This window comes from Elephas maximus, chromosome 17 (genome assembly GCF_024166365.1).
Source record: "Elephas maximus indicus isolate mEleMax1 chromosome 17, mEleMax1 primary haplotype, whole genome shotgun sequence".
Classification (NCBI taxonomy): domain Eukaryota; kingdom Metazoa; phylum Chordata; class Mammalia; order Proboscidea; family Elephantidae; genus Elephas; species Elephas maximus.
In genome coordinates, this window is record NC_064835.1 from 87,526,026 (window position 1) to 87,552,653 (window position 26,628).

Below are 26,628 nucleotides of genomic sequence, written 5' to 3' on the forward strand. Positions count from 1 at the left end.
GGCCTCTCCTGGGCTGGTCAGCCACTGGGACCGGGAACTTTACTAACAACAGTTGTCCTCTTTGTTTTAGGAGAGTGAGCCTTGGTTGAGGGGTTGCATTCACTAGATTTCTGTATCGCTTGTTTTCAATTTGGAGCCCTGGTGGCGCAGTAGTTAAGAGCTCAGCTGCTAACCAAAAGTTCAGCAGTTCGAATCCACCAGCCACTCTTTGGAAACTCTAGGGGGCAGTTCTTCTCTGTCCTATAGGGTTGCTATGAGACAGAACTGACTTGATGGCAGCAGATTTAGTTCTCAAGTTCACTTGCACCAAGGATCGACTCGATTTCAAAGGAGGTTGACAAACGGCCCTTCGGAAGTCCCTGCAAATTGGAGACAATAAGCAGAGCAATCCAAGAATGGTCCCAGCCTCAGGTTAGAGCTGACGCTTCTCCTGTGGGTCTGAAGTTTCTAACCTTGACTGTAGACTCACATCCAAAATAAGCTGTAGAAAATCAGCCCGGAATCCATCTAGCCCCGGCAATGCTGACTCAAAGCTTATGCTCAGACGCAGGAAGCCAAAATTGCTGCCTCAATTCTTAAAATATGAAACAGAAGGACCTACACACATGGGTACTAAGTGTGACCAAAATAGATCATTTATGTCATTATTTTGACCAAATGGCTATGACATTCTCATTTGCCTGGTCATCCTTAACCATTTGGTTTAGGGTTGTATCTGGCTTACTTTTCATAGGAAACTCCTTAGAAACATATATTTGGAGTAGGGGTGAGGGTAACCTAAATTTCATTGATTATTTTTCATAGTCTGTGTATCCTTAGAAAGGCAGACCAAGAAGGAAAAGCAAATCGACATGTACACCAAAAATATTCTTAAATACTATTGAAAGCAAAATACCAGGAAGCTTTGTTCTGTATAATATCAATATGATTAAATAATGAGAAGATAGTACTTATTGTAAATGGAAATTAATATTAAATAACAAATACTAATCTTATTAAATATCAGTATTATTAATGATAAGACTATAACGACGATAGGTTATGAACATCCAACTTATGTACAACCTGTAGTTACAAACCAACCCCGTAAAGTCTATTGTATTAAAAATTCAAGGCAATACAACGGTTCATTACAATAAATGGGTATGTGCATCAAAACATCATTATTATCACCACCGCGTTGTTAAGGATGTTTTAACGCATCTGGAAGTGTTTCTTTAATCTTTTTTATAAACAGAAAGATAACAACCAAAAAAACTAAACCCATTGCCACTGAGTTGATTCCGACTCATGGGGACCCTACAGGACAGAGCAAAATCGCCCTATAGGGTTTCCAAGGAGCAGCCGGTGGATTCCCACTGCCAACCTTTTGGCTGGCAGCCGAGCTCTTAACCACTGCGCCACCAGGGCTCCTTTATGTCTCTAGAGGGTGCTAAAAGGCTTTTCCAGGTTCTTTTGCTCACGGGGAGTGAGAAATGGAACAAATCACTTACTATGTCTGTATCCTGGTTTTGTTAATAATGAAGGGGTCTCCCCTGCCTGGGAAGGGGGGGTGCCCTCACTCTTGAAACCTTTGAGAAAGGGTAAACCAGTGGGAAGAGCCGTGTGACTATGGCACCCCATGTATTTATGGTTATTTTTAGGATTGGCAGACTTAGAGAATGAAAGGGGGAAGTAAGTAAATTAATTGCTCTTCATATAAAGTTCAAATACTCATTCGCAACAGCCCTGTGAGAAAGGTGTTGTCTTTCTGATGCCACGATTGTCACATGACTGGCCCCAGAGCAGGTGTCAGAGGCAAGCATGAAGCCCAGAACCACCTGGCCTCAAAGCTCTAGCTTGTCCCCTGAACCACACAGGGTGATTACAGAACTCAGATATTTGAATTACTCAAGCAAATTAAATTATAATTTGAATAATGTTACTATATCACATTTTGAATAACTGAACTTGAAGACTTTTAACAGCTAAATTTGAATTACATTAAATTCAAGTTGAATATTTAAATATATGCAATTTGATGATTTATTGAGCACTTATGATATGCCAATCAATTGCTCAGAATAGGAGATAAAGGAGAAAACAAGGCTGCCCAGGCCCCTGGCCTCAGGAGCCCACATTCTGGCCAAGAGAGACAGTCAATAAGCCCAGGGCCTGTGTGGAAGCTTCGAGGGCTGTGAGGGCCTCAGGCAGGGTGTGGTATGGAGGGTGACTGGGAAATGCCTCCTTGAGGATGACCATTGGCACTGAGGCAAGAAGGGGATGAAAGAGGCCAGCCGGGTGACAACAGGAAGAGGAACATAACAGGAGTCTCTCCATCTGCAGGAGGAGAGGCAAAGGAAGAGGGAGGAGCAAGCATGAGGGTCAATCTGTGCAGCCAAGTCTCAGACTCCAGCGAAAGGGTGAGCTTTGGAATAGCTCATGCCTGTCTGGCCGGGGGAGCCCTGGTGGCACAGTAGTTAAGAGTTCGGCTGCTAACCAAAAGGCCGGCAATTTGAATCCACCAGCCACTCCTTGGAAACCCTATGGGGCAGTTCTACTCTGTCCTAGAGGGTCACTGTGAATTAGAACTGACTCGGTGGCAAGGGGTTTGTTTGGCCTGATTAGATAAAGATTCGGAAAAATACTGAGGAGCAGGTGGAAGCAGCTGAAGGAGCTGGTATAAGACAGCCTCAGTTTTTAGGCGAGGCCAGTGGAAGAGGCTTAAGTTTAAGGAGATAGGGAGAGGTCTGTGATGGGCCCAGTGGGGACAGGCCTGCTTTCGCACAGCAGGCTTCAGCTGGATCGAGTAGTCCATGTAGGCAGGAGTTGGGCCTTACATTTCTGAACACTAGACCAGCAAATGCTTGCCTGGGCCTCATTAACTTTCGGGTATTTTTCAGTTTATCCAACCACATGGTGCACATGAAAACCCAATGGCACAGCTTCCAGAGCCAAGAGCAGGCTTGCCTGAAGAAGCTGGGCACGCTTGAAGCTTCATTAAGTGCTGTGACCAAGGATTAATTACAGTTCGTGCTGGGGTGGGGTGGGAGGTGATTAGAGCTTTCTTCACGGGGGAAGGCTGGCTTACACGCCCTTGTGAAAAGATGCCTCCTGCGTTAGCACTGACACGGTGACTACTCAAGATGATAATTTTCACTGCCGTAAATTTGATTATCTTCCTGAGCTTTATATAATTTTTAAAATAATAATATACACTTAGATATCTCCATTATCTCACCATACTGCGGAGTTTCATTAGTCACTTTACAGACATTAGGTGGTAAAATGACCAAATTCGCTCTGCCACAAGGAAAACTTCACGGATCTCACGGAAATATGAGATTTCTATAGATTTTGGAAATGGAAGTTTTTTTTTTTTTTTTTTAAGCTTTGTAAATATGTTAGCTGCTGCTGCTGCTGTTGCTATTCCTTATGGAGAATTTTTTAAATAGCAGCTTCAGATGGAAAGTCCAAGGTGAAATAGGAGAAAGCAAGCCAACAGAATCCACATTCCTTAGAGAGCAGCCAAGAGCGATACTCACTTTTCATAGGACTTAATTGCTTGTTCTACTTTCTGCTTGTAGATGTTGAGCTTTACTCCCTGGGGGTTAATTAATGTCATCTTATTTGTGTCGTTGCACACATGAGCCAGAGGGAAAACCTACACACCAATACCAAAGGAAAGTGTCACTTGATAGGTTAACATGTTCTTTAAAAATTATCTACATGGCTGTACAATATGTCTTTCTGGCTATAAAATCAACACATTATACTTGTAGAAAATCATAAAGAAGAAAACAAGGATCAGAGATACCATCGCTCACCTTTTCCTTCCGATATTTTTACTATTTTTAAAATAGCCACCACGAGCACCACCACCACCCTGTCTCAGGAAACCCTGGTCAAAATTGAGTGTTGTCTTCACAATAAGCCTCTGTAAACCGTGGGCAATAAGAAATAGAATCTCCTTGTTGCTTATTTGTAAGTTACTATTTGGGTTAAACATGCCCCTCACATATTTATTTTACATTTGATTTTCTTTTGAGATTATCTGTCCTTTGACCATTTTCCTTCTTAATTTATAAGAGATTAGACATGTCAGACAAATAAGGTTTAGTGGCCATAGAAACCACATTTTATAAGAATAATGAAGTATACGAAGGGATGAATATGAGAGAAATGAGTCTGAATTTAACTTACTAGAAAAATATATTTTTCTGGTCTGTCAGGTACACACAGAAGACAGCTCACCAGCCCGGCAACAGCAGCACTTCTGCCCACCGCCAGCACCCATTTCCACCTCCAGAACCTGATACAGTAGACTCGTGGTTTTATTATTAAAAAATATTTGCCTAAGCTTAGAATCAGTGTTTAAATATTTGGGGAATATTAATTGATTAAACCCACAAGGCTTGGTCAATTAGTAGTTTAAGTACTCTGTAAAAATTTAGAGGAAAGTTACTTCTTTAATATTTTAAAATGTTGATCGGTTAATAAGTGTATATGATTAATAGTTGAACATTAAAGTGAAAGTACTACTGAGAATCCCTCTCTATGTCCAAAAATTCCTCTTATCTTACTATCAGCCCTTTGACATATTTATTGTAAATATTTTCCAGATCTGGACTTTTGTCATTTAGCTTTATTATTTCTTTTTTGATATATAGAATTTTTAAATTCTTACACAGTGAAAATCATTTTTTAGCTTAGTAAGTCCATGCCCATTTTGTGGTCAGAGATCTATAATTTCTTCTCAAGGTTTCATGATTTTATTTCCTACATTTAATTTTTCAGATACGGTGTTTAGTGACTTTGTTTTGTTAGTAATCCATTTTTTAGCCATCTGTTGTGACCAGGATATTTTATCACATGCCAATTTTTTATCAATACTAGGGCAGATTTTTCGACTGTGATATTCTGTACCTTCAGCTGAACTATTTGTACTTCTTGCACTAATACCATACTGTTTTAAGTACTACAGCTTTATAAGAAGTGCTGCCGCTGCTGTTATTAGTTGACATTGATTCTAACACATTGTGACCCCATGTGTGCAGAGTAGAACTGCTCCATAGGGTTTTCAAGACTGTGACCTTTTGGAAGCAGATCGCCAGGCCTGTCTTCCAAGGTGCCTCTGGATGGGTTCGAACTGCCAACCTTCAGGCTTGTAGCCAAGCATTTAACCATTTGCACTATCCAGGGACTCCATAATAAGTGCTAATATTTGTTTTAATGTTGAGTAAGTTTCCCTTAAAAAAAACTATGGTGCTTTCTTATTCTTTCAAGTGAATGCCGGACGTCAAGCTAAAACAAATATCTATTGGAATTTTGATTAAGATTCATTAAACTCAGCCTAATTTGAGGTTTGCCAGTCTTCTAAGCAGGAAACATTTTAACATCTCCTAATTTATTCAGATCTCTCAATAAAGTTTTCTTACTTCCTCTCCATGATCCCCCTGACACTTTTTAGTACTGTAGGGTCTTTCTTCCCCTTTTCCTCCAGCCAACAAGCTAGGACTTTAATTTTCCTGCATCTCTAGCAAGGCCAACGACTGTGCCTGCATCCGGGGCCAAGGGCAGGAGGAGAGAGAGAACGTACAGGAATTAGCCTCACACTCTTGGAACCACAACTTTTCTGGTCAGAGAGAGGGGTTCCCCTCCCACAAAGTTACAGGCTTCTTCCCTACTGCCCCTGACATCATTTATGCCATGGACTGCCGGGGATGGAGGTTGGAGAGAAGGAAAGAATGAAAAACAAATGAGACTGTCCCCACTCCCTCTGACCCATAGGGCCCCCTGTCCTAATCCTTACACTAGAAGGAGAGGGCGTCTTTTTGTATTCCTTCTGTAGGCACTTGGTACATACTTCTGAATTTTGAGATGCTTCTGATTTCATGCCAAGAAATTCCAAGGGGAAAAACAGTAAATTCACTGATAGTTTGGTGGAACTTAGAATTCTGTTCTCCCTCCCCAATTCTTCCACGACCATTTCATTTTCAAAGTCCATAAGTAGCTAGCTGCTCCATGTATTCTGTCCGGGACTATATTTGTACTCATTGAGAGGAACAGGGTGGAGTATGATTACTGCATCTTCCCTAGAGTCAGAACACCCCATCGTTCTTTTCTCCCCAATTTTGCTTTACTCTTATTAGCACCTGGAGTATTAGACCTTTACCTGGTTGCTTACCATCTGTTGCCCTAGTAGAATGTAAGCTCCTTAAGAGCAGAGCCTGGGCTTTATCCAGTACCGTATTCCCATTATTTTGAACAGTACCTGGCACATATTGTGTCCTCAATAAATGTTTTTGATAAATGAATAATGTGTGTCAACAAATTTTTTTATTTCATAACTTAATATTTAGACAAAAGGAAAAATAAAGTTCAGCTAACAGGTGGCTACCAAGATTATATCATCATCTTTTCAAAGTTGCATATGATTCCAACCATAAAGAGCAAGTAGGCATTTTGGAAACGTGGAAAATTAATTTCAATAAGTAAATTTTTACTTTTATTCAGGATGACATAGTTTATGCTTTTATGTTCCCTTTCGCTCCAGAATTATATTTTAAAAATATTGTTATTACTATTGTTTAAGGGAAAAAGACGTATAAATAGAAAAAAAGGAAAAGAAGAAATAGGAAAAAAAGGAAGATGCGTGCTTGATAAAGAATTGGAAAAAAGGATTTCTGGAGACCAAAAGTAGAAGAAAAAGGTGAAGTGAACAGGGTTAGAGCTGCAGCTTGTTGGGCTCTGTAGGACGGCAGGGAGCGGTGGGATCTTAGCCGCTGGAGACCACCGGAGACTGTGAGTGAGACCAGGGCCCAACCAATCAACAGTCAGCATGTCAACTCACAGGAGAAGAAATTAACTTTATGGGCCATCTAACAGTGACTTTAAATTAATTATGATTAGGGTGTTCAAAGATGTCAGTAACAACAACAAAGATGTGAGTACAAAAAAAAATTCAGAAGTGTCATAAGAAGAAATGGATAGGAAAAAGAAACAATTCTAGGGCAGAAATGGGGACAGTGCTGACACTGTGGGGAATGAAACAATACCATGGAACACTTTAGGTACAAACTATCGAATGTGAAACTAATTTGCTCTGTAAACTTTCACCTATTGCACAACAAAAATTTAAAAAAATGAAATGATCTATCTTGGAAAAATAGACATTGAAACTGAAATAATAAAATAATCTTGATAGAATAATTTCGAGACTAGACACATTCAAAAAGAGAACTGGTAAACTGGGAGACAGTATGAGGACTTCTCCCAGAATGCAGCACAGGAAGACAAAAAGCAGATAGACAGATAAATAGACAGGTAGACAGGCAGATAGGCAGATAGAAAAACTTCAACATGTACCTACTAAAAATTTCAAAAGAAGAGAATAAAATAGAAAAATTGTTAGGGAAGCAGCATTTGAAGTTATAATTGAGTTTTATACAATTGAAAAAACAGAAATAAGTCCTCAGATCAAAAGTTAGACCACAGTAAAACAGACTTAATAAAAATAAATCCAGACCTAGATGCACTGTAGAAAAATTGAAGAACATCAACTATAGAAGGAAATTTTAAAAGTAATCCAAGCAAAAAAACTATCTAAAGGAGTGACACCCTCATGTGTCTGTCAGTTTGTTGTACTGTGGGGGCTTGCATGTTGCTGTGATGCTGGAAGCTATGCCACTGGTATTCAGATACCAGCAGGGTCACCCATTGTGAACAGGTTTCAGCTGAGCTTCCAGATTAAGACAGCTTAGGAAGAAGGACCTGGCAGTCTACCTCTGAAAAGAATTAGCCAGTGAAAACCTTACGAATAGCAGTGGAACATTGTCTTATACAGTGCTGGAAGATGAGTCCCCCAGGTTGGAAGGCACTCAAAAAACAACTGGGGAAGAAGTGTCTCCTCAAAGTAGGGTCGACTTTAACAATGTGGATGGAGTAAAGCTTTCCAGACCTTCATTTGCTCAAAATGAGAAGACACAGTTGCAAGCATCCATTAATAATTGGAACATGAGATGTAAGAAATATGAATTTAGGGAAATTGGAAATCATAAAAAATGAAATGGAACTTGTAAACATCGATACCCTAGGCATTAGTGAGCTGAAATGGACTGGTATTGGCCATTCCGAATTGGAAAATCATATGGTCTACTATGCTGGGAATGACAACTTGAAGAAGAATCGTGTTGCAATCATGGTCAAAAAGAACATTTCAAGATTCATCCTGAAGTACAACTCTGTCAGTGATAGGATAATATCCATATGCCTACAAGGAAGACCAGTTAAAACGACTATTATTCAAATTTACACACCAATCACTAAACACATGGATGAAGAAACTGAATATTTTTACCAACTTCTGCAGTCTGAAATTGATCTAACATACAATCAGGATGCATTTATAATTACTGGAGATTGGAATGCAAAAGTTGGAAACAAAGAAGGATCGGTAGTTGGAAAATATGCCCTTGGTGATAGAAACGATGCCAGAGATTGCATGATAGAATTTTGCAAGACCAACGACTTCTTCATTGCAAATACCTTTTTCACCAACATAAACAGCGTCTATACACATGGACTTGGCCAGATGGAATACAGAGGAATCAAATCAACTACATCTGTGGAAAGAGGCAATGGAAAAGCTCAATATCATCAGTCAGAACAAGGCCGGGGGCCAACTGGGGAACAGACCATCAAGTGCTCATACGCAAGTTCAAGATGAAAGTGAAGAAAATTAGAACAAGTCGACGAGAGCCAAAGTACAACCTTGAGTATATCCCGCTTGAACTTAGAGACCATCTCGGTAATAGATTTGATACGTTGAGCGCTTTGGCCAAAGACCAGATAAGTTATGGAATGACATCAAGAACATCATCCATGAAGAAAGCAAGAGGTCATTAAAAAGACAGGAAAGGAAGAAAAGACCAAAATGGATGCCAGAAGAGACTCTGAAACTTCCTCTTGAACATTGAATAGCTGAAGCAAAAGGAAGAAATGATGAAGTAAAAAAACAACAGAAGATTTCAAAAGGTGACAAAGTAAAGTATTATAATGACATGTGCAAAGACCTGGAGATGGAAAACCAAAAGGGAAGAACATGCTCGGCATTTCTCAAGCTGAAAGAGCTGAAGAAAAAATTCAAGCTTCGAGTTGCAATAGTGAAGGATTCCATGGGGGAAAATATTAAACGACAGAGGAAGCATCAAAAGAAGATGGAAAGAATACACAGAGTCATTATACCAAAAAGAATTGGTTAACGTTCAACCATTTCAAGAGGTGGCATATGATCAGGAACCAATGGTTCTGAAGGAAGGGGTCCAAGCTGCTCTGAAGGCATTGGCAAAAAAGAGGGCTCCAGGAATTGATGGAATATCAGTTGAGGTGTTTCAACAAACGGATGCAGCACTGAAAGTGCTCACTCGTCTGTGCCAAGAAACATGGACGACAGCTTCCTGGCCGACTGACGGGAGGAGATCCATAGTTATGCCTGTTCCCAAGAAAGGTGATTCAACCGAATGTGGAAATTATAGAACAATATCGTTAATATCACATGCAAGCAAAATTTTGCTGAAGATCATTCAAAAACAGCTGCAGCAGTATATCAACAGGAAACTGCCAGAAATTCGGGCCAGGCTCAGAAGAGGACGTGGAACCAGGGATATCATTGCTGATGTCAGATGGATCCTGGCTGAAAGCAGAGAATACCAGAAAGATATTTACTGGTGTTTTATTGACTATGCAAAGGCATTAGACTGTATAAATCATAACAAGTTATAGATAACATTGCAAAGAATGGGAATTTCAGAACACTTAATTGTGCCCATGAAGAACCTGTATATAGATCAAGAGGTAGTTGTTCAAAAAGAACAAGGGGATATCGTGCGGTTTTAAGTCTGGAAAGGTGTGCGTCAGGGTTGTATTCTTTCACTATACCTATTCAATCTTTATGCTGAGCAAATAATACGAGAAGCTGGACTATAGGAAGAAGAACGGGGCATCAGGATTGGAGGAAGACTCATTAACAGCGTGCGTTATGCAGATGACACAACCTTGCTTGCTGAAAGTGAAGAGGACTTGAAGCACTTACTGATGAAGATCAAAGACCACAGCTTTCGGTATGGACTGCACCTCAACATAAAAAAAAAGAAAACAAAAATCCTCACAACTGAACCAATGAGCAACATCATGATAAACGGAGAAAAGATTGAAGTTGTCGAGGATTTCATTTTACTTGGATCCACAATCAACACTCATAGATGCAGCAGTCAAGAAATCAAAAGACACATCACATTGGGCAAATCTGCTGCAAAAGACCTCTTTAAAGTGTTGAAGCGCAAAGATGTCACCCTGAAGACTAAGGTGTGCCTGACCCAAGCTCTGGTATTTTCAATCGCATCATATGCATGTGAAAGCTGGACAATGAATAAGGAAGACCGAAGAAGAATTGATGCCTTTGAATTGTGGTGTTAATAAAGAATATTGAATACACCATGGGCTGCCAAAAGAACAAATGAATCTGTCTTGGAAGAAGTACAACCAGAATGCTCCTTAGAAGCATGGATGGTGAGACTACGTCTCACATACTCTGGACATGTTATCTGGAGGGATCAGTCCCTGGAGAAGGACGTCATGCTTGGTAAAGTACAGGGTCATCAAAAAAGAGGAAGACCCTCAATGAGATGGAGTGACGCAGTGCCTGCAACAATGGGCTCAAGCATAGAAACGATTGTGAGCATGGCGCAGAACCGGGCAATGTTTCATTCTGTAGTACCTAGGGTTGCTATGGGTCGGAACCAACTCAACAGCACCTAACAACATCAACAAAGGAGTGACGTATATAACAGACAGTAGATATCAGAGGAGCCCTGGTGGTGCAATGGTTAAAGCTCGGCTGCTAATCAAAAGGTTGGCAGTTCGAATCCATCAGCCGCTCACTCCCTGGAAACCCTAAGGGACAGTTCTACTGTGTCCCATATGATCTCTATGAATCAGAATCAACTCAACAGCAATGGGTTTAGTTTTGGTTTTGATATCAGAAGATAACAATATCTTCAAAATGCACTGGGGAATTTACTGTCAACATAGATCTTTATACCAATCATTGGGTTTATCATTCAAACTAAAGACGTTTTTAGATGTACAAAGACTAAGAGAGATTATCCTGAGAGACTTTCCCTGGAAGAAGCTTTAAATAAGAAAAGTGAACTCAGAGCAGAGTAGCATACACGAAGCAATTGCAAAGCCAAAGTAGTTAAAAGAAATTGTTTAATTAACTACTGAAAGTGTAAACAAAACAAAATAACAACAACAAAAGCCATGTATGTTCTAAAGGCAAAAGTGAAACTCAACCACAGTGACAAGATTTTTAAAAGAAGGGTGTTTACCTCTGGGGAAGGAGAAACAGGAACAGAAAAAAAGGGGTTGCACAGAGGACCTCAACTTTATCTGTAATGCTTTCTTTTTAAAATATCTGAAATTAAAAAAAAAAAAAAAGGTTTAAAACTATCAACCGTGGTTACTTCTGAAATTGGGGTTTCAGGACAAGGAAGGGGGATAGGTAGGCGTTACGGATTGAATTGTGTCCCCCAAAATGTGTGCCAACTTGACTAGGCTATGATTCCCAGTACTGTGTGGTTGTCCACCATTTCGTAATCCGATGAGATTTTCCAATGTGTTGGGAATCCTACCTCTACAATTTTAATGATGCAGGATTACAGGCAATTATGTTAATGAGGCAGGACTCAATCTACAAGATTAGGTTGTGCCTTGAGTCATTCTTTTTTGAGATATAAAAGAGAGAAGGGAGCAGAGAGACAGGAGGATCTCATGCTACCAAGAATGAAGAACCAGGAGCAGAGCATGTTCTTTGGACCCAGAGTCCCTGCTGCTGAGAAGCTCCTAGTCCAGGGGAAGGTTGATGACAAGGACCTTCTCCCAGAACCGATGCAGTGAGAAAGCCTTCCCCCAGAGCTGGCACCCTGAATTTGGACTTCTAGCCTCTTAGACTGTGAGAGAATAAAGTTCTCTTTGTTAAAGCCATCCACTTGTGGTATTTTTGATATAGCAGCACTAGATGACTAAGACAGTAGGACTTTTACTTTTTACTATATTCAGTTTCATATATATTTTTTAAACTATATATATGTTTTGTAGTTCAAACATCAAAACCAAACAAGTGAAACAATAGGTAAAAGTTTAGAAAACTGTAGAGAAAGAAATGAAATTAGAAGCTGCATGGTCCAGCCTCACCGCTCACAGCCATATGAATTCCGCATGTGGCTTCAAACCACCCTTTTCAAAGGAAAGGAGCTGGGACAGCGGGTTAAAAGGTGAGGCAACGGGGCTTTGAGAACTGAATGAGACTCACAGAAGTGAACAAAAAGAAAAAATCAGCCCTCAAAACAGACAGCTACACGTCACGTAAACCGTCGGCGGCGGGGGGGGAGTCTCAAGAAAATGAAAGACACTTTTTTCATTTTTTATCTCCTTTGGGAAAAAAAAGAACACCCCTTTAGAAGTCTATAAATAGCTTTCTAAGTTTAACTTATGTCTCAATCGTAAATCAACACCACAAACTATTTCATAACATTTCACCATGATCAGCTTTTTTAAAATTTATTTTTAATTTTTTTATTGTAAAAATGTATGTTAACAAAACATTTGCCATTTCAACATTCTTCGCACGTATGATTCAGTGACATAAACTATGTTCATCATGTTGTACGACCATCACCACTATCCGTTTCCAGATTTTTCCATCACCCTGAACAGAAGCTCAGATAAGCAACGGCTCCCTCTCACTCCCACCCCTGATAACCACTAATAAACTTCCCCGTGATCGACTCTGACTTGTGACTCAATGTACTCAAAGAAAGCCCGTTGTGTGAAGCTCTACTTCCCTCTTTTGTGGACTTAGACCTCTTGCCTTGCACAGCCATCATGTGCTTCAGTGTGCTGGTCGTTGAAATCTGGCATGCGTCCACCCTCTCTCATTCCTGTCTGCATGCAGACTTGGGAAAAAACAAAGTCATACTCCAAACCCTGAGTTTCTGGTCTTAGTTTTTACAACATGGTGGTCACAAGGATGTCGCATGGGATATTCTGCCTATGATGTCAAATTTAGTGTGACTATGAGCTCATAAGAAGGGTTCCTATGGGGACTTGGAGGATCAGAATCATGGCCCCAGCTTCTCAAAGGAAGCAGAAGGGAGGCGGATGGGTTAATGAAGAAAGTGACAGCTTCATTTGAGAAGGAATAACACCACCTTCGAAAACAATGCAAATCAAGCGTAACAACTAATGAGGGACCATTCTGGACAATATTTGAAAGCAAAAGGGAGACTCAGGGTATCACATACATACTTCAGTTCCCTGGGGTTAACGTAGTAGCTTTCCAAATTGATATTAACAATCGCATCCTTTGTGACAAGATTGTAACTACGAGAGAGACACAGAGACAGAGAGGGAGAGAGGGTCACTAACCACGAAGATAAACTGCTGGAATTCATGGATAGACCGATTTGGGCTGATTGTTTTAGGATTTGTTTTAAGATACCCCTTAAGCAACAACTTTATTGAAGGACAGTTCCATCAATGATGATAATACTATTTATCTTTTACTCTCAGCCAGGCACTGGGCACTCTGCAAATTTTCTCCTTCAGTCCTCTATAGCACATATACACTGAATCGCAATTTTTATTTACATTGTTTTCCTCTCTATCAGACTCGGAAGTTCTTTATTCTTTATAAAAATACTAGTTTCTAGCACATGTACAAAGGAACCATTTATTGAATACTTGAATGAAACTAAGCCATGTGACTAAAACTATAAGTTTAAATAATGGTTGAGGTCCAGAAATGTTTTAAAGTTTATCTATAAAACCTATTGCTGTCGAGTCGATTCCAACACTTAGTGACCCTGTAGGATACAGCAGAACTGTCCCACAGGGCTTCCAAGGCTGTAATCTTTTACGGAAGCAGGCTGCCACATCTTTTTCCTGTGGAGTGGCTGGTGGGTTCCCATCACTGACCTTTCAGTTAGCAGCCGAGAGCTTAAGCACTGTGCCACCAGGACTCCTTAAAAAAGGTTTCTCTACAGTAAGACATAATTAAGTTTGGATTCCACCAAAGTTGAATTCTGGTAAATGAGGCATGGGTATTTTTAAAGAAGTGTTTGGTAAGAATAAGAATAATGTCAACAAGATTTTATAAAAGATACGTTTAGCTTACGTAAGAAAACTATTCACAAACAATAAAAGAACTGAAAATTAAAATGAAATACCATTTTCACATAGCAACTGGCAAGGATTTTTTTTAAATGTTACTGCTCTAACTAATAGCAAACATCTAGGAACATAAAAACATAGGCACTCTTAAAACTCCAAGTATGCTGCCCAACAATGGGGGAATAATTAAATAAATGGTAGCAATTCATATTGCTGAATATTAGTGCAACTATTAAAATTCATCCAGATATATGTCATCACAGAGAAAAAATGTTCAGAACATCATGCTAATCGAAGGAAGCGGGATACAGAAACATATACACAGTTATTTGTTGTTAAAGAAGTATAGGTAGAATTTTTACCTGACAACATTCCAGCTGTGTCTATAATCAATTTCAAAACAATCTGAAATTGAGAATATCGCAAATGCCAGTTTGTTCAATTCTGACTGAATTCACCAACTTCACTGTTTTTTCAACTAAATCAGTTCTTTCAGTAAATACCCCAGAGATTGGCCAAGGAGAGGGTTTCATCAGACTTATGCAATGAAAATGAAAAAGCTGTGCAAACCTCATATACATGACCCTTCAAATACAGGCATGCTGGCTTTACAGATATTACAGCCGTACAAACTGCTGAGTGCTGGAGTTGAAATGCCTGCTTTTCAAACTCAAACATCTCCAGGCTCCAAGGAACCAGGTGAAGGCGGACCAGAAAATAAAGTGCCAATGCAGTTTGTCAGTAAGAACATTCCGAACCCCATGGAAATACGTTACTTACTACAGTGTAGGTTTTGTCCTACAGTTTTTAATCTAGGCTTCTATAAAATAAGATTATTTCTTTCAGTTCAATCCATATAGCCAAGTGCTAGTGACCAGTTTAACTGGCCTAGCAGACAAACGTGTGCTGATACAGAACAACGTTCACGTAGGCTGTTAAGTAAAGATGCAGGAACTAAACAGTTAGCTCTGTTGACTTCATTTTTGGTCAAAACTAAAACAAGGAACAAAGGATGCATATGTAGTGAAAAAGCCCTGGCCAGACAGCCACCACGTGATTCATCTGCAATGGAATTATGACGGTATTGCTTCTCTCTTTTAAATTGTGTGTGTTTTCTATACAATGAATATATGTAGCTTTTGTAATAAGATGACTGTCATTTTTAATTTTTATTAACATAAGCCTTTCTATCAATAAACTTTTTTTTATATTCAGTGTTACCACTATATTCTCTGAAAGCAATAAAACGACACGCTGTATAACAGCATTCCTAACCTCTTTGCGCAAGTTCCTTGTCAGCTAGATGATGAGATCGATAGCCACCTCACCAGCTGCTCTAAGTTTTAGACGACATACTTGGATGACTTCAACTGCTTCACTCAGAGCCTTATCATGTCCTAGGTTAGGGACCTTGCCGTGTCCTCCATGTGGTAAATGACAGGGCTGGGGTGCAAGCCCAGACTGTCTGACCACAAAGCTATGTGCTGAACCCACAGTAGGACAAATCAGAAAGCCTTGACGAGATGCAGTGAAAGGCACAACGATGATGATGGTGGTACAGACTTTCCAAGCATGTAGACTAACCTTCCCAAATTACTTCTAATTCATTTTACTCAAAGCAGTTAACAACAAAGAGCTCTGAATTACAGATTCACCAAGTAACTAAAACAGGTTTATTCTCTGTATGACTTGGCAATGAATTAATCTTTTTGAAAGAGCTAAGGTAAAATTATCTGGGCTGCTGGAAACTAAAACTGCCGGTTAGCATCTTGTAATGAAGAGTTGCTAGGGCAACCTCTCTGCTCAATCCTTCATTTCCAAGGTGACAGATTTGATGCTGGTCCAGGAAACACTGAAAATCAAAACAGCATTGTGTTCCAGAAGAAGAAAGAGCCCATACATAAGTCATGAATGAAACAAAGAACTGGGGACAAAGCCAAACACTGTTTTACAATTCTACCCAGACAGATGTGGCCGGGCACAGATCATAGGAGTGAGGGTCAATTAAAATTCTCAATGAAGTGGGTTAAGATTCAGGCATGTTTCCTCTTCCACTCTGTTCCAATTTCTGTCTAGAAAAGCTATATATCCAACAAAGTGGGACGTATTTTAGATTATTTTTTCCTATCCTTTCCATTTACAGCTGAGAGCCTCTTTCAGTCTGATAAAATATTAAGGTATAAATGTGCTTTGAAGGTGAAGCCGGAATTTATTACAGTATATTTCTATCATCCTCATTCTTCTCTCACCATCGATAAGCAGGGAGAGCAAAAATGCCGGGAAGGGTACTACCTGCCCTCAGGTTTGTGATGAGAATTTGCCACTCTGCAAAGGGCAGGACGCACAAGTGCCCGTGGAATGTGTTTAATAATGTCCACCCCTTCCCTTGGCTTTGCTTTCTAGAATCAGGAGACCAGAATGTTCTCCTGAAGAACAGGATCCTCACTATTCCTCCCATTTTTTTCTTCTCAGTAGTTGGTTCTACTATTTCACTGACCAGGCTAGACACTGGAGAATTACTCCTGACATTTTTCTTTTTTTCAGTGTCACATCATTTTGCCCCATTGACTTTACCTTATAAATAGCCTTGGATCCATCCCCAGTATTGCCACCTAGGTCAAAACCAAGACTGTCCGCCTCCTGGATCTTGCCCCCCTCATCCCAGACTCACACCCCAAATGCAAGCCAAAGCCCAAACTTGATCCTTCTCCTCTGTGAAAACCCTTTCAGGGTGAAGTTCAGAATCCTTAATCAAGACCCTGCCTTCACCAGCCTTATCACTTTCTTCCACTCATACACAACTTTCCTTGGAAAGACAAACTTTCTCTGACCTTAGGCTTTCACACATGCTCCCCCACTACCTGGGGCCTTCTTGATTGTCATACACTCCTTCCCTTTCTCTGGGTCTCAACCTGGACACCATGATCTAAAGCATGTCCTCTATGACAACTGAAACTGGGTTAAGGGACTCTCCTGCATCTTCACACAACACTGCCCACTAGTGCAGCAATCATTATTTTCCACACATACTATCAGTATCTCTGATTATTTCCTTACAGAGACTCCTAGTAATATACGAATGTATTAGAGTAATAAGCTCTTAAGACTCCTGAACATACTGCCAAATTGCCCTCAAATAAGGTTGCACCAATTTCAACTCCCACCAGCAGGATATCAGAGTTCTCATTTCATCCTATATTTGCCATTACTGTTTATTAGAATTTTTTAACCTTTGCCAACTTGACTGGGGGAGGAGTCTAATTGTTTTTCAACGTGCATTTTTCCTACATGCATATATTAAACATTTTGGTATATGATTTAGACTCTTTTGACTTTTTTTTCCCTAGATTTTCCTGTGGTGTATTTATCATTTTCTTACTCCTTTGATGGTGTGTGTGTGTGTGTGTGTGTGTGTGTGTGTGTACTGAACACTTATTTATACACACACACATACTGATTTATACACGCACAAATGTAGGCTGTTACTCCTTTAACCCTTTGTCACATATATTACAAAGATTTTCCCGAGCTCTTCCTTCACTTTATTTATAAGTTTTTAATAACGTTTTTAAATCGTGGTACAAACATACAAAACATTTGCCAACTGAACAATTTTTATGGGTATAATTTAGTGACATCAATGACAATCTGCACGTAGTGCGATCATTACCGCTATCCTTTTCCAAATTATCCCATCACATTAATGTAAACTCCATGCTCCAGGAACAAAAAATAACATTTTTATGTATTCAATCTATAAATCGTTCCTTTATGGCTTCTTCTTTGATTTCATGCTTATGTTCCCCTATACTATGGTACCTGTAAAAAAATTTACTTTTTAATGTCTCTCTGGTAGTTAGGAGGTTTAGAAGGAGGCATGACAAACACAAAAAAATTCTATTTCCAAGGAGAGCTCACTGTTTTCATGGAAATGACATAAAATTTATACCATTTTGAAAACTCAAGAATAGTAATAAAATAAATTAACAGGCTGTGAGGAGGTCTCCCCAAACTTCCTGTTAGAAATAAAGCAGTGTTAGGTTTTCTCCACTGCTTCTGGAAGCAGTCAGCTCAAACAGAAAGTTAGTGTCTGACTAACCACTTCAGAGTTTACTAAGCTGTGGATCAAATCCGCCAACCACAAGCGTCAAAGCCAAGGACGAGCCCTCTCATTCTGAGGTGAACTAGTCAGGAATCCAGCCCAAATGATAACATACACACGACCAGCCTCCAGAGCAAGACTCACCGGTCCTAGCAAACCAGGATACATGGGTTTTCATTTTGGGTGTACGACTAATAGAGAAATTAAAAAGGCCACAAATTTATCTACTTCTGAATACATCAAATCTCAGTTATTGCAAGGCAAATTACCCAGATACAGTCTTCTTGTTTTTTTAAACTTTTCCTACCTTCAATTTTTTATTATGAAAAACTGTAAGCATATTTTAAAACAGCACAGGATAGTAAAATGAGTCTCCCCCTCCCCACCCCCCCACCCCATGTTCTCATTATCAAATTTCAACAATGATCGGCCCCTGGCCGATCTTGTCCATATACTCTCTCCCCACTCCCCCTACCCAGATGATTTCCAAGCAAATGCCAAACATCTTATCATTTTCTCTGTCAGCATTTCTGTATGGAGTAAGGTCCTCTAACGATATAGTTTACTTCTAGTTAGGTAAATCGCTAGTTGCTGTTATATTTGCAAGGAAGCACCAGGGTTCGATCTTCACGGTCTCATTTTTTTCACGATCCTCATCCCACTGCACTCTGGCTTCGCCACTGGAATTGTTCTTGCTAAGGACACAGATCGCCTAGTTGCCGAATGCAATGGAAACTTTTCAGCACTGATTTGACCTTCTTCCACATTAAAAAAAAAAAAAAAATTTTTTTTTTTTTTAATCAAAGTGTTTTTTTCTCTTCCTGGGACATCACTCTGTGATGATTCTTTCTCTGTCTTTTTGTCTTTCTTTGACTTTTTCCTTTGGAGGATTATACGATGGGGGACAAATATCACTGTATTTAGGAAGAGAAGGTAGGCAAATGAAGGAAATAGTCTTTCACAAGGTCACTGGCCCTTTGATATTGGATGATGTACAATCATGACTCAGACCCGGAAATTTTGCATACAGCTTTGCAGCTCCTTACTGCCACACAGCAGCAGTGAACCATGAACTGCCGACACAACAAGGGCCAGTTTCATCTCAGCTTTAAAAAATGCTTAAGAGTCTCTTTCTCTTTTACTGGCTTTATAAATATTTTTTGTCAAAGACTGAAACACATTTGTTAAAACTGTACAAGAAATTGAAGTGGACTACTTTTTATTTGAGTGGAAGATGAAAAATTCCTCAATCAGGATGGCAGTGAAATTAAAACATTCCCGGACAGACAGAAGCGGAGAGAGCTCGTATCTACCGGACGGGCTCTCGACCAGACAGACAGAATCGGAGAGAGCTCGTATCTACCGGACGGGCTCTCGAAAAAATACCAAGGGGAATTCTGTGGACACAGGTACTCAGGTGGGCCTGGCTCAAGCCGTGGTGTTTTCAGTCACCTCACATGCATGTGAAAGCTGGACAATGAACAAGGAAGACCACAGAAGAACTGACGCCTTTGAATTATGCTGTTGATGAAGAATATTGAATACACCATGGCCCGCCAAAAGAACGAACAAATCTGTCTTGGAAGAAGTGCAGCCAGAACGCTCCTTAGAAGTGAGGATTGCAAGACTTCATCTCACATACTTTGGACATGCTACAGTATGGGATGGAGCTTGAAGACAGTATGCTGAATGAAATAAGCCAATCATAAAAGGACAAATATTGTATGACCTCACTTACATAAAAAAACAGAAAAGGCAAATGTACAAAGAACAAAGTTTATTAGTGGTTACCAAGAGGGGAAGGAACGGGGAAGTTGGGGTTAATGGTGATGAAAAAATCATATTGATTAATGGTAGGGTTCCATAGCCGATGACGGTAATTGATGTCAATAAGTTGTACACCTGTAAAAAGTTGAACTGGCAAAAGCTGTGTGACAGATATATTTACAACAATGACAAAAAAAAACAGAGTAGCTGCTGAGGCTACTTATGTACAACGAAATGCCTCATGAGATTTTGTTCCTGGGTTTGGAGGTTTAGGGTCATAGTTTCATTGAACAACCCTGTTAATTGGCCTAATAATGTATTTATTTAGTGTTTCTGTCCTACCTCCTAGTTCACTGCACAGTGCCTGGGGTCTTAAAAGCTTGCAGGCAGCCATCAAAGGCACAACAATTGGTCTCTATTCACCTGGAGCAACAGAGGAAGAAGGAGAGTCAGGAATAGGAGGAGGACATGGAATGTGTGGCTATTTGCCTCCTTTGCCATGAGACCAGAAGAACTGGATGGTGCCCAACTACTATTTTGATCAGAGATTCTATAGAAGAATCCTGATCAAAAGTGGGAAAATATAGAAGAGAATTTCAAATTTTCATAGACTCTAGACCTTCCAGAGCCATAGACACTGGATGAACCCCTGAAATTATTTTCCTGAGATAATCTCTAAACTTTAAACCAAAAATATCCCCTGAAGTTCATTTTACAACTGAACAATAGTTTAGCTTAGCTAGTAAAAAAAGGCCTGCCTTGAGCATTATGCTCTTTTAAGAACTATCTATATGGGACAAAATTGACAGCAGCAACTCAAAAGATTAGATGGGAACTTTAAGGGGCAGTGAGTTTATGTTAATGAGGTAAGAACAATTCAGAAAAGGAGGGTGAGAATGGTCGCATGACTTGAAGAACGTAATCAGTGTCACTAAATTGTACTTGTAGAAATGGTTGAATTGGTGTATGTTTTGCTGTGTATATTCTCAACAACAACAACAAAATAAATAAAATTTAGAAAAAAAAAAAGCAAAGAAGAAAAAAAAGTCGTCAACCAGAGACATATAAGCAAGCAGTTTTACCTCGTCAAAGACCTTGGAAACGACATGCTTGTCCAGTACTGGAATGTAGGTGGCGTTGTGGGGTATTGCTGTCACCAACAAGGCATCCATGATGGTGAGTTTCTTGGCAACCAAGCTGTGGGTCTTGAGCCAGTTTGCTGAAGACATATCTAAAGAACTAAAGAACACAAGACTGTGATGTTTTAAAAATTATAACTCAGTGAGTAATGAACAAAAAAATAACAAAATTACAACACTAGTAAAATTACAGCACTCACTCTTGGTCATAAACTTTGCTTCCTTCTCCGGTAGATTTTTCTAATGATGTGTCCTCTGGACACTCATCTGTCAGCAGGCTGAAGCTCATGTCTGTGGAAGGAGAAATGGCAGTCGTATAATTTCCTCCTATGGGCTGGGATGTGGTGTTTATATCAAAATGCAAAAGGATCACTCTTTTCTCTTAGTTCTGTCATGACTGAGCGCTAATAAATGGACCATATTTCAGAGACTTCAACTTGATCTGTTAGATAGGGTCCTAAGGTAAGACTTATTTGTACTGAAGACGAAGGTGTAGGTAATTACGTGCCATTGTTTTTCTTATCTACCTCACCCACGTTCACTGAGTTCTCTCTTCACGGAAGAATAGGTATATTTGTTCTCTCATTCTCCAGGAAACACATTTAAAAAATACTGACTAAGATAATACCATTAGCCAATGATTGTTTGATATTGACATCATCGGACTCTCCCCAAAATTATGCAGGAGTGTCTTGATCAACATCTTATTTTTCAGGAATTTGTGTTGTGGTTCCTCAGCTCTATGTGGAAAACCAAAAACACTATTAGGTTCTGTTTAGTTGTAGGTTCAAACTTTAAAAAATTAATATTTGGGTTTTTAAGTATAAAAGTCAAAACAGCCCAATGCCATGGAGTCCGTTCCAACTCATAGTGACCCTACAGGACAGAGTAGAACTGCCCCATAGGGTTTCCAAGCAAGGCTATAATCTTTATGGAAGCAGACTGCCACATCTTTCTCCTGTGGAGCAGCCGGTGGGTTTGAACCACCTACCTTTTGGTTAGCAGCTGAGCTGTTTTAACCACTGCGCCACCAGGGCTCCTTTTTTAAAGTATATATCCTTATGTAAACTAGCATTTATAAACGGGAAGGAATATTACCTGTTGAATCAGCTGCACCCAGAAGGAGAGGTGTGGAGTGAGTCAGTCAAACGCCTAGGAAATCATATCCTGATCATCACCTGATCATGACAAACCCTTTAAAGGCTGGGTGTGTACTGTGCTTAGGAAATACCACAGGCTCACTAAACCTCAGGGGAAAACAGTCGTGCGGGTCAGCACTGAAGGAGTCAGGGCTGGGTTAAGTTACGAATGACTAACGATGTGTACAAATCTGTTACTCCAGCGTGTCCTGCTACTCAGGGGATTGTATGCATATGTATTTTTTCTTTTAATTATGTTTATTGTTGTTGTTGAGAATATACACAGCAAAATATATACCAATTTAACAATTTCTACCTGTACAAATCAGTGACCCTGCTGATATTCTCACCCTCCTTCTCTGAGTTGTTCCTCCCTCGTTAACACAAACTCATTGCCCCAGAAGGTTCTTACCTAATCTTCCCAGTTGCTGTGGTCAATTTGATCTTATACAGATAGTTCTTAAAAGGGCATAATGCTCAAGGCAGACATTCTTTACGAATTAGGCTAACCTGTCGTTCGGTTTTAGGTTGATTTCAGGGGATATTTTTGGTTTAAGGTTTAAAGATTATTCATCGACTGTTTTAAACATAGGGAAAAGTACTACAGGAATTAAAGGTTTAAAAATTTATTATTTTAAGAATTATAATTTTATCGCTAGTAATAAAAATTGAGCAGGAGTCGTATTTTCCTCACTTTTAGCCCTCAAAAGCTGACCATTTGGACCAGAGAGGGGCCCATAGGTGGTGAAGGGAAGAAAGTAAACCAACTACAAAGTATTAAAAAAAAAAAAAAAAAGTTGCTGTCAAGTTGATTCCGACTCATAGTGACCCTATAGGACAGAATAGAACTGTCCCATAGGATTTCCAAGGACTGGCTAGTGGAATTGAACTGTCGGCCTTTTAGTTCGCAGCCTGAGCTCTTAACTACTAGTTTGAAATTCAAACCACGGAGCGGTGGCAAGCATTACCATTAGCACTGTACTTGTGGGAGCCACGAGTGTATTAAACACTAAAGCAGAATAGGTCCAAACAGAGAGAAGGGCTGGGCTTCCTTACATACAGACCCTCTTCTCGCTTGCCTTGGTCACTTGAAGCAACGTTCCAGCTGCTGCGACTGGAGGGGCCATCCTTCCTCTCATGGCAGGCTGGGCTCCTGACGGTGGACATCTGGCTTCTGAGCAGGCTGGTTTTGGTTGGTTCTGTTGGTATCGCAAGGAGAGGGATTAAAGGAACTCGGCATGCAAGGCGATGCTCCACTAAAGACAAATGTTTCCTCGGATCCATAGAAAAGGGGTGTAGCCTTGCTTTCCCAGCCCCGGGGCATGTTTCTGCCATAGACCGAAGGCTGCAGTAATGCTTCTTCCCTTCATCTGAGTTCAAGCTCTGTCCCTCTTGGAGGAAGCTGTGTCGGTACACAGTTTCAAATTCCAAAATGGGGCAAGGCTGCATTTACCAAAAACCCAAACCAAACCCGTTGCTGTCAAGTCTATGCTGACTCAAGTGACCCTATAGGACAGAGTAGAACTGCCCCATAGGGTTTCCAAGGAGTGGCTGGTGGGTTCGAACTGCTGACCTGTTGGTTAGCAGCAGAATGCTTAACCACTGTGTCACCAGGGCTCTAAGGCTGCATATTAAAAAAACCCACGTCGTCAGCATGGAGTCAATTCCAACTCATAGCAACACTATAGAACGGAGTAGAACTGCCCTGTAGGGTTTCCAAGGAATGGCTGGTGGATTCCAACTGCCAATCTTTTGGTTAGCAGCTGAACGCTTAACCACTGTGCCACTAAAGCAGCATATGAGACTATTTAAATCAAGCACAAAAGCCTTGTACACACTCTCTCTTATAATGTGTTTAAACAGCAGCAGCAGCAGATGCAAGTGTTCCCCTCTAACATACACAGTGTCAGATGCAGAAGGACAAGTTAGGCCAAGTTCAAGCTGTATGGGTTCACGTCATTAAAACAACCCAATGTACCAGCCTCATCAGATCACGTCTAAAAAAAAAAAAAAATCTGGGAAAAATTAATGGGAGACAGTTCTTTGGTATAGACCTTCCTTCCTTCCTTCCAACCTTCCTGCACTGCAAAGACACTTTCGTGGAATAAGTCTTGTCCAGGTGGCATCCAAAATGTCTGTGCATCAGCCTGACCAGGGCCAGCTGATCCCAAGCCACTGGTCACCTGTGACTTTCCTCTTTGGCCTTTCCTGGCATGACTATCATGCTAAATTTCAGTCCAGCTTTTCCCTGTGCTACCACTTGACTACCTTTTTCTCCCTGGTTCTGCGTTCACCCTGAATAGAATTGTCTGATCCAGCCTGGAGCACTCACTGAGAACGCTCACAAGGCCCTTCCTTGCTGTCTGGAAGTTCTCCACCCCAGGCTCCGCTTCTTGAGTCCTCAGGTAACTGAAAAAATGCCTGACCCCAATCTGTCCCATCAGGGTTGCCCAAAGGGCACATGGAGATGGAGTCTGACCAGGACAGCAAAATGAAAAAGAAAAACTCTCCAACCGTTCCACTCTTTGACAAGCAATAGAGCAGAGACTGCCATTTAAAGCTCCTGATGGGAGAAGAGAGTCAGCTAAAATTACTTTAGGTATTAAGGCTGCAAGTCCTACTGGTTTCTAAACTCTCCGAGTCTGTTGGTGAGATACAAACATCTAAAACAAGGAGCCTTCAAGTTGTTGTATTAGTTTTCTATTGTTGTGATAAATTATTACAAACTTAGTGGCTTAAAAAAGTGGTAAAGTAGAGGGACAGAGAAGAAGAGGAACACCCTCTATGAGATGGATTGACACAGTGGCTGCAACAATGAGCTCAAACGTAGCAATGATGGTGAGGATGACGAAGGACCGGACGGTGTTTCATTCTGTTGTCCACAGGGTTGCTGTGGGTCAGAACCAACTCAACAGCACCTAACAACAACAACAATGGCTTAAAATACCACTCATGTATTATCTCACAGTTGTGTACTCAGAAGTTTGGGTGGACTCCGAGTTCTCTGCTTAGGGTTTCACAAAACCAAAATCAAGGAGTTGACTGAACTTGGCTCCTATCGAGAGGCTCAAGGGAGAAATCTGCTTCCACACCCATTGAACTCACTGGCAGAATTCAGCTCCTGGCAGTTGTAGGGCTGGGCCCTCTGTTCCTTTACTGCCTGTCAGCCACGGGCCTCCCTTAGCTCCTTCTAACACGTCCATCTTCAAGCTAGCAGTGACACCTGAATTTCCTTGTACTTGGAATCTCTCTGGCTTTCTCTTCTGCCACCAACTGGAGATAGCGCTTTGCTGTTACGGGCTCATGCGATTACACGGGGCCCACCTGGATAGCCCTATCTTAAAGTCAACCTAGGACTGGACTACGTGAAATGGTGAAGCGCTCAACTACTAACCAAAAGGTTGGCGGTTTGAGCCCACCCAGCGGTGCCTCAGAAGAAAGGCCTGGTTATCTGCTTCTGAAAGGTCACAGTCTTGAAAACCCTGTGGAGCTCAGCTCTACTCTGCACATGGGGGTTACCGCGAGTCAGAATTGACTTGACGGCAACTGTTTTTGTTGTTGTTGTTTTTTAAGGTCAACATAACATAATCATGGAAGTGATATCTCATCATGGTCACACGTTCCAGGGATTAGGGTGGGACATCTTTGGTATGCCATTTTAGAAATTCTGCCTACCACAGTTGCTGTCCAGGCCCTTTTCTAGTATTATTTTCTGCCCTCTGTTGGGTCCCTTCAACTAGAAAATGAACTCTAAGCAAATACTGACATTTAATCTGTGTGTTTTAGTGGATACTGAGGCTGTGCCAAGGCATCTTGATTACTTTTCATAATTGATAACACAAACCACACTAACCATAAACGTGCTCTGTCCATCACAACTTAGAGGCATAAGTACCTTGTTCTGTATTATTTCTGACAACTGCATGTGAATGTAGAATTACCTCAATAAAAATTTCAATTAAAGAAAAAGAGCTACACTGGTTTAGGGCTTCTTAGGTAATACTGTGTGGGCTTAGTTTTCATCTGCCCTCTTGCACTGAAGGAAAAGTGTTAATGAGATTCAAGCCTTTGCGCTCACCGATACCTGCATGGAGAACTTTCTTTTTCTGAATCCGCTGATTTGGAAGTCCCCCTTGTGCTTTTGACACAGATGGGGATGACGTCCCAGTTGACTGGACACCGGGTTGAGGTTTTGCACATTTTTCTGAGGTTGAAACCATAGAAGAAATTTCTTTTTGGTGCCTGCTTTGATTTAAATAAAAAGTGGACA

General features: G+C 40.5%; 1 protein-coding gene across 2 annotated transcripts in view; it reads right to left on the reverse strand.

Annotated features, from left to right (window-relative positions):
* The window catches only part of VWA3B (von Willebrand factor A domain containing 3B), a 223,956-nt gene that overhangs the window by 63,460 nt on the left and 133,868 nt on the right, over nucleotides 1–26,628 (reverse strand). Inside the window, exons 16-20 of one of the 2 annotated variants that reach the window (XM_049857248.1) lie at nucleotides 26,443–26,600; nucleotides 23,438–23,557; nucleotides 21,420–21,510; nucleotides 21,163–21,319; nucleotides 3,525–3,643 (exon numbers count right to left, since the gene is read on the reverse strand). In XM_049857248.1, the coding sequence (XP_049713205.1) occupies nucleotides 3,525–3,643; nucleotides 21,163–21,319; nucleotides 21,420–21,510; nucleotides 23,438–23,557; nucleotides 26,443–26,600 (645 nt within the window). Of the gene's footprint in view, nucleotides 1–3,524; nucleotides 3,644–21,162; nucleotides 21,320–21,419; nucleotides 21,511–23,422; nucleotides 23,558–26,436; nucleotides 26,604–26,628 lie in introns of both variants that reach the window. The other variant, XM_049857247.1, reaches the window with a different exon arrangement.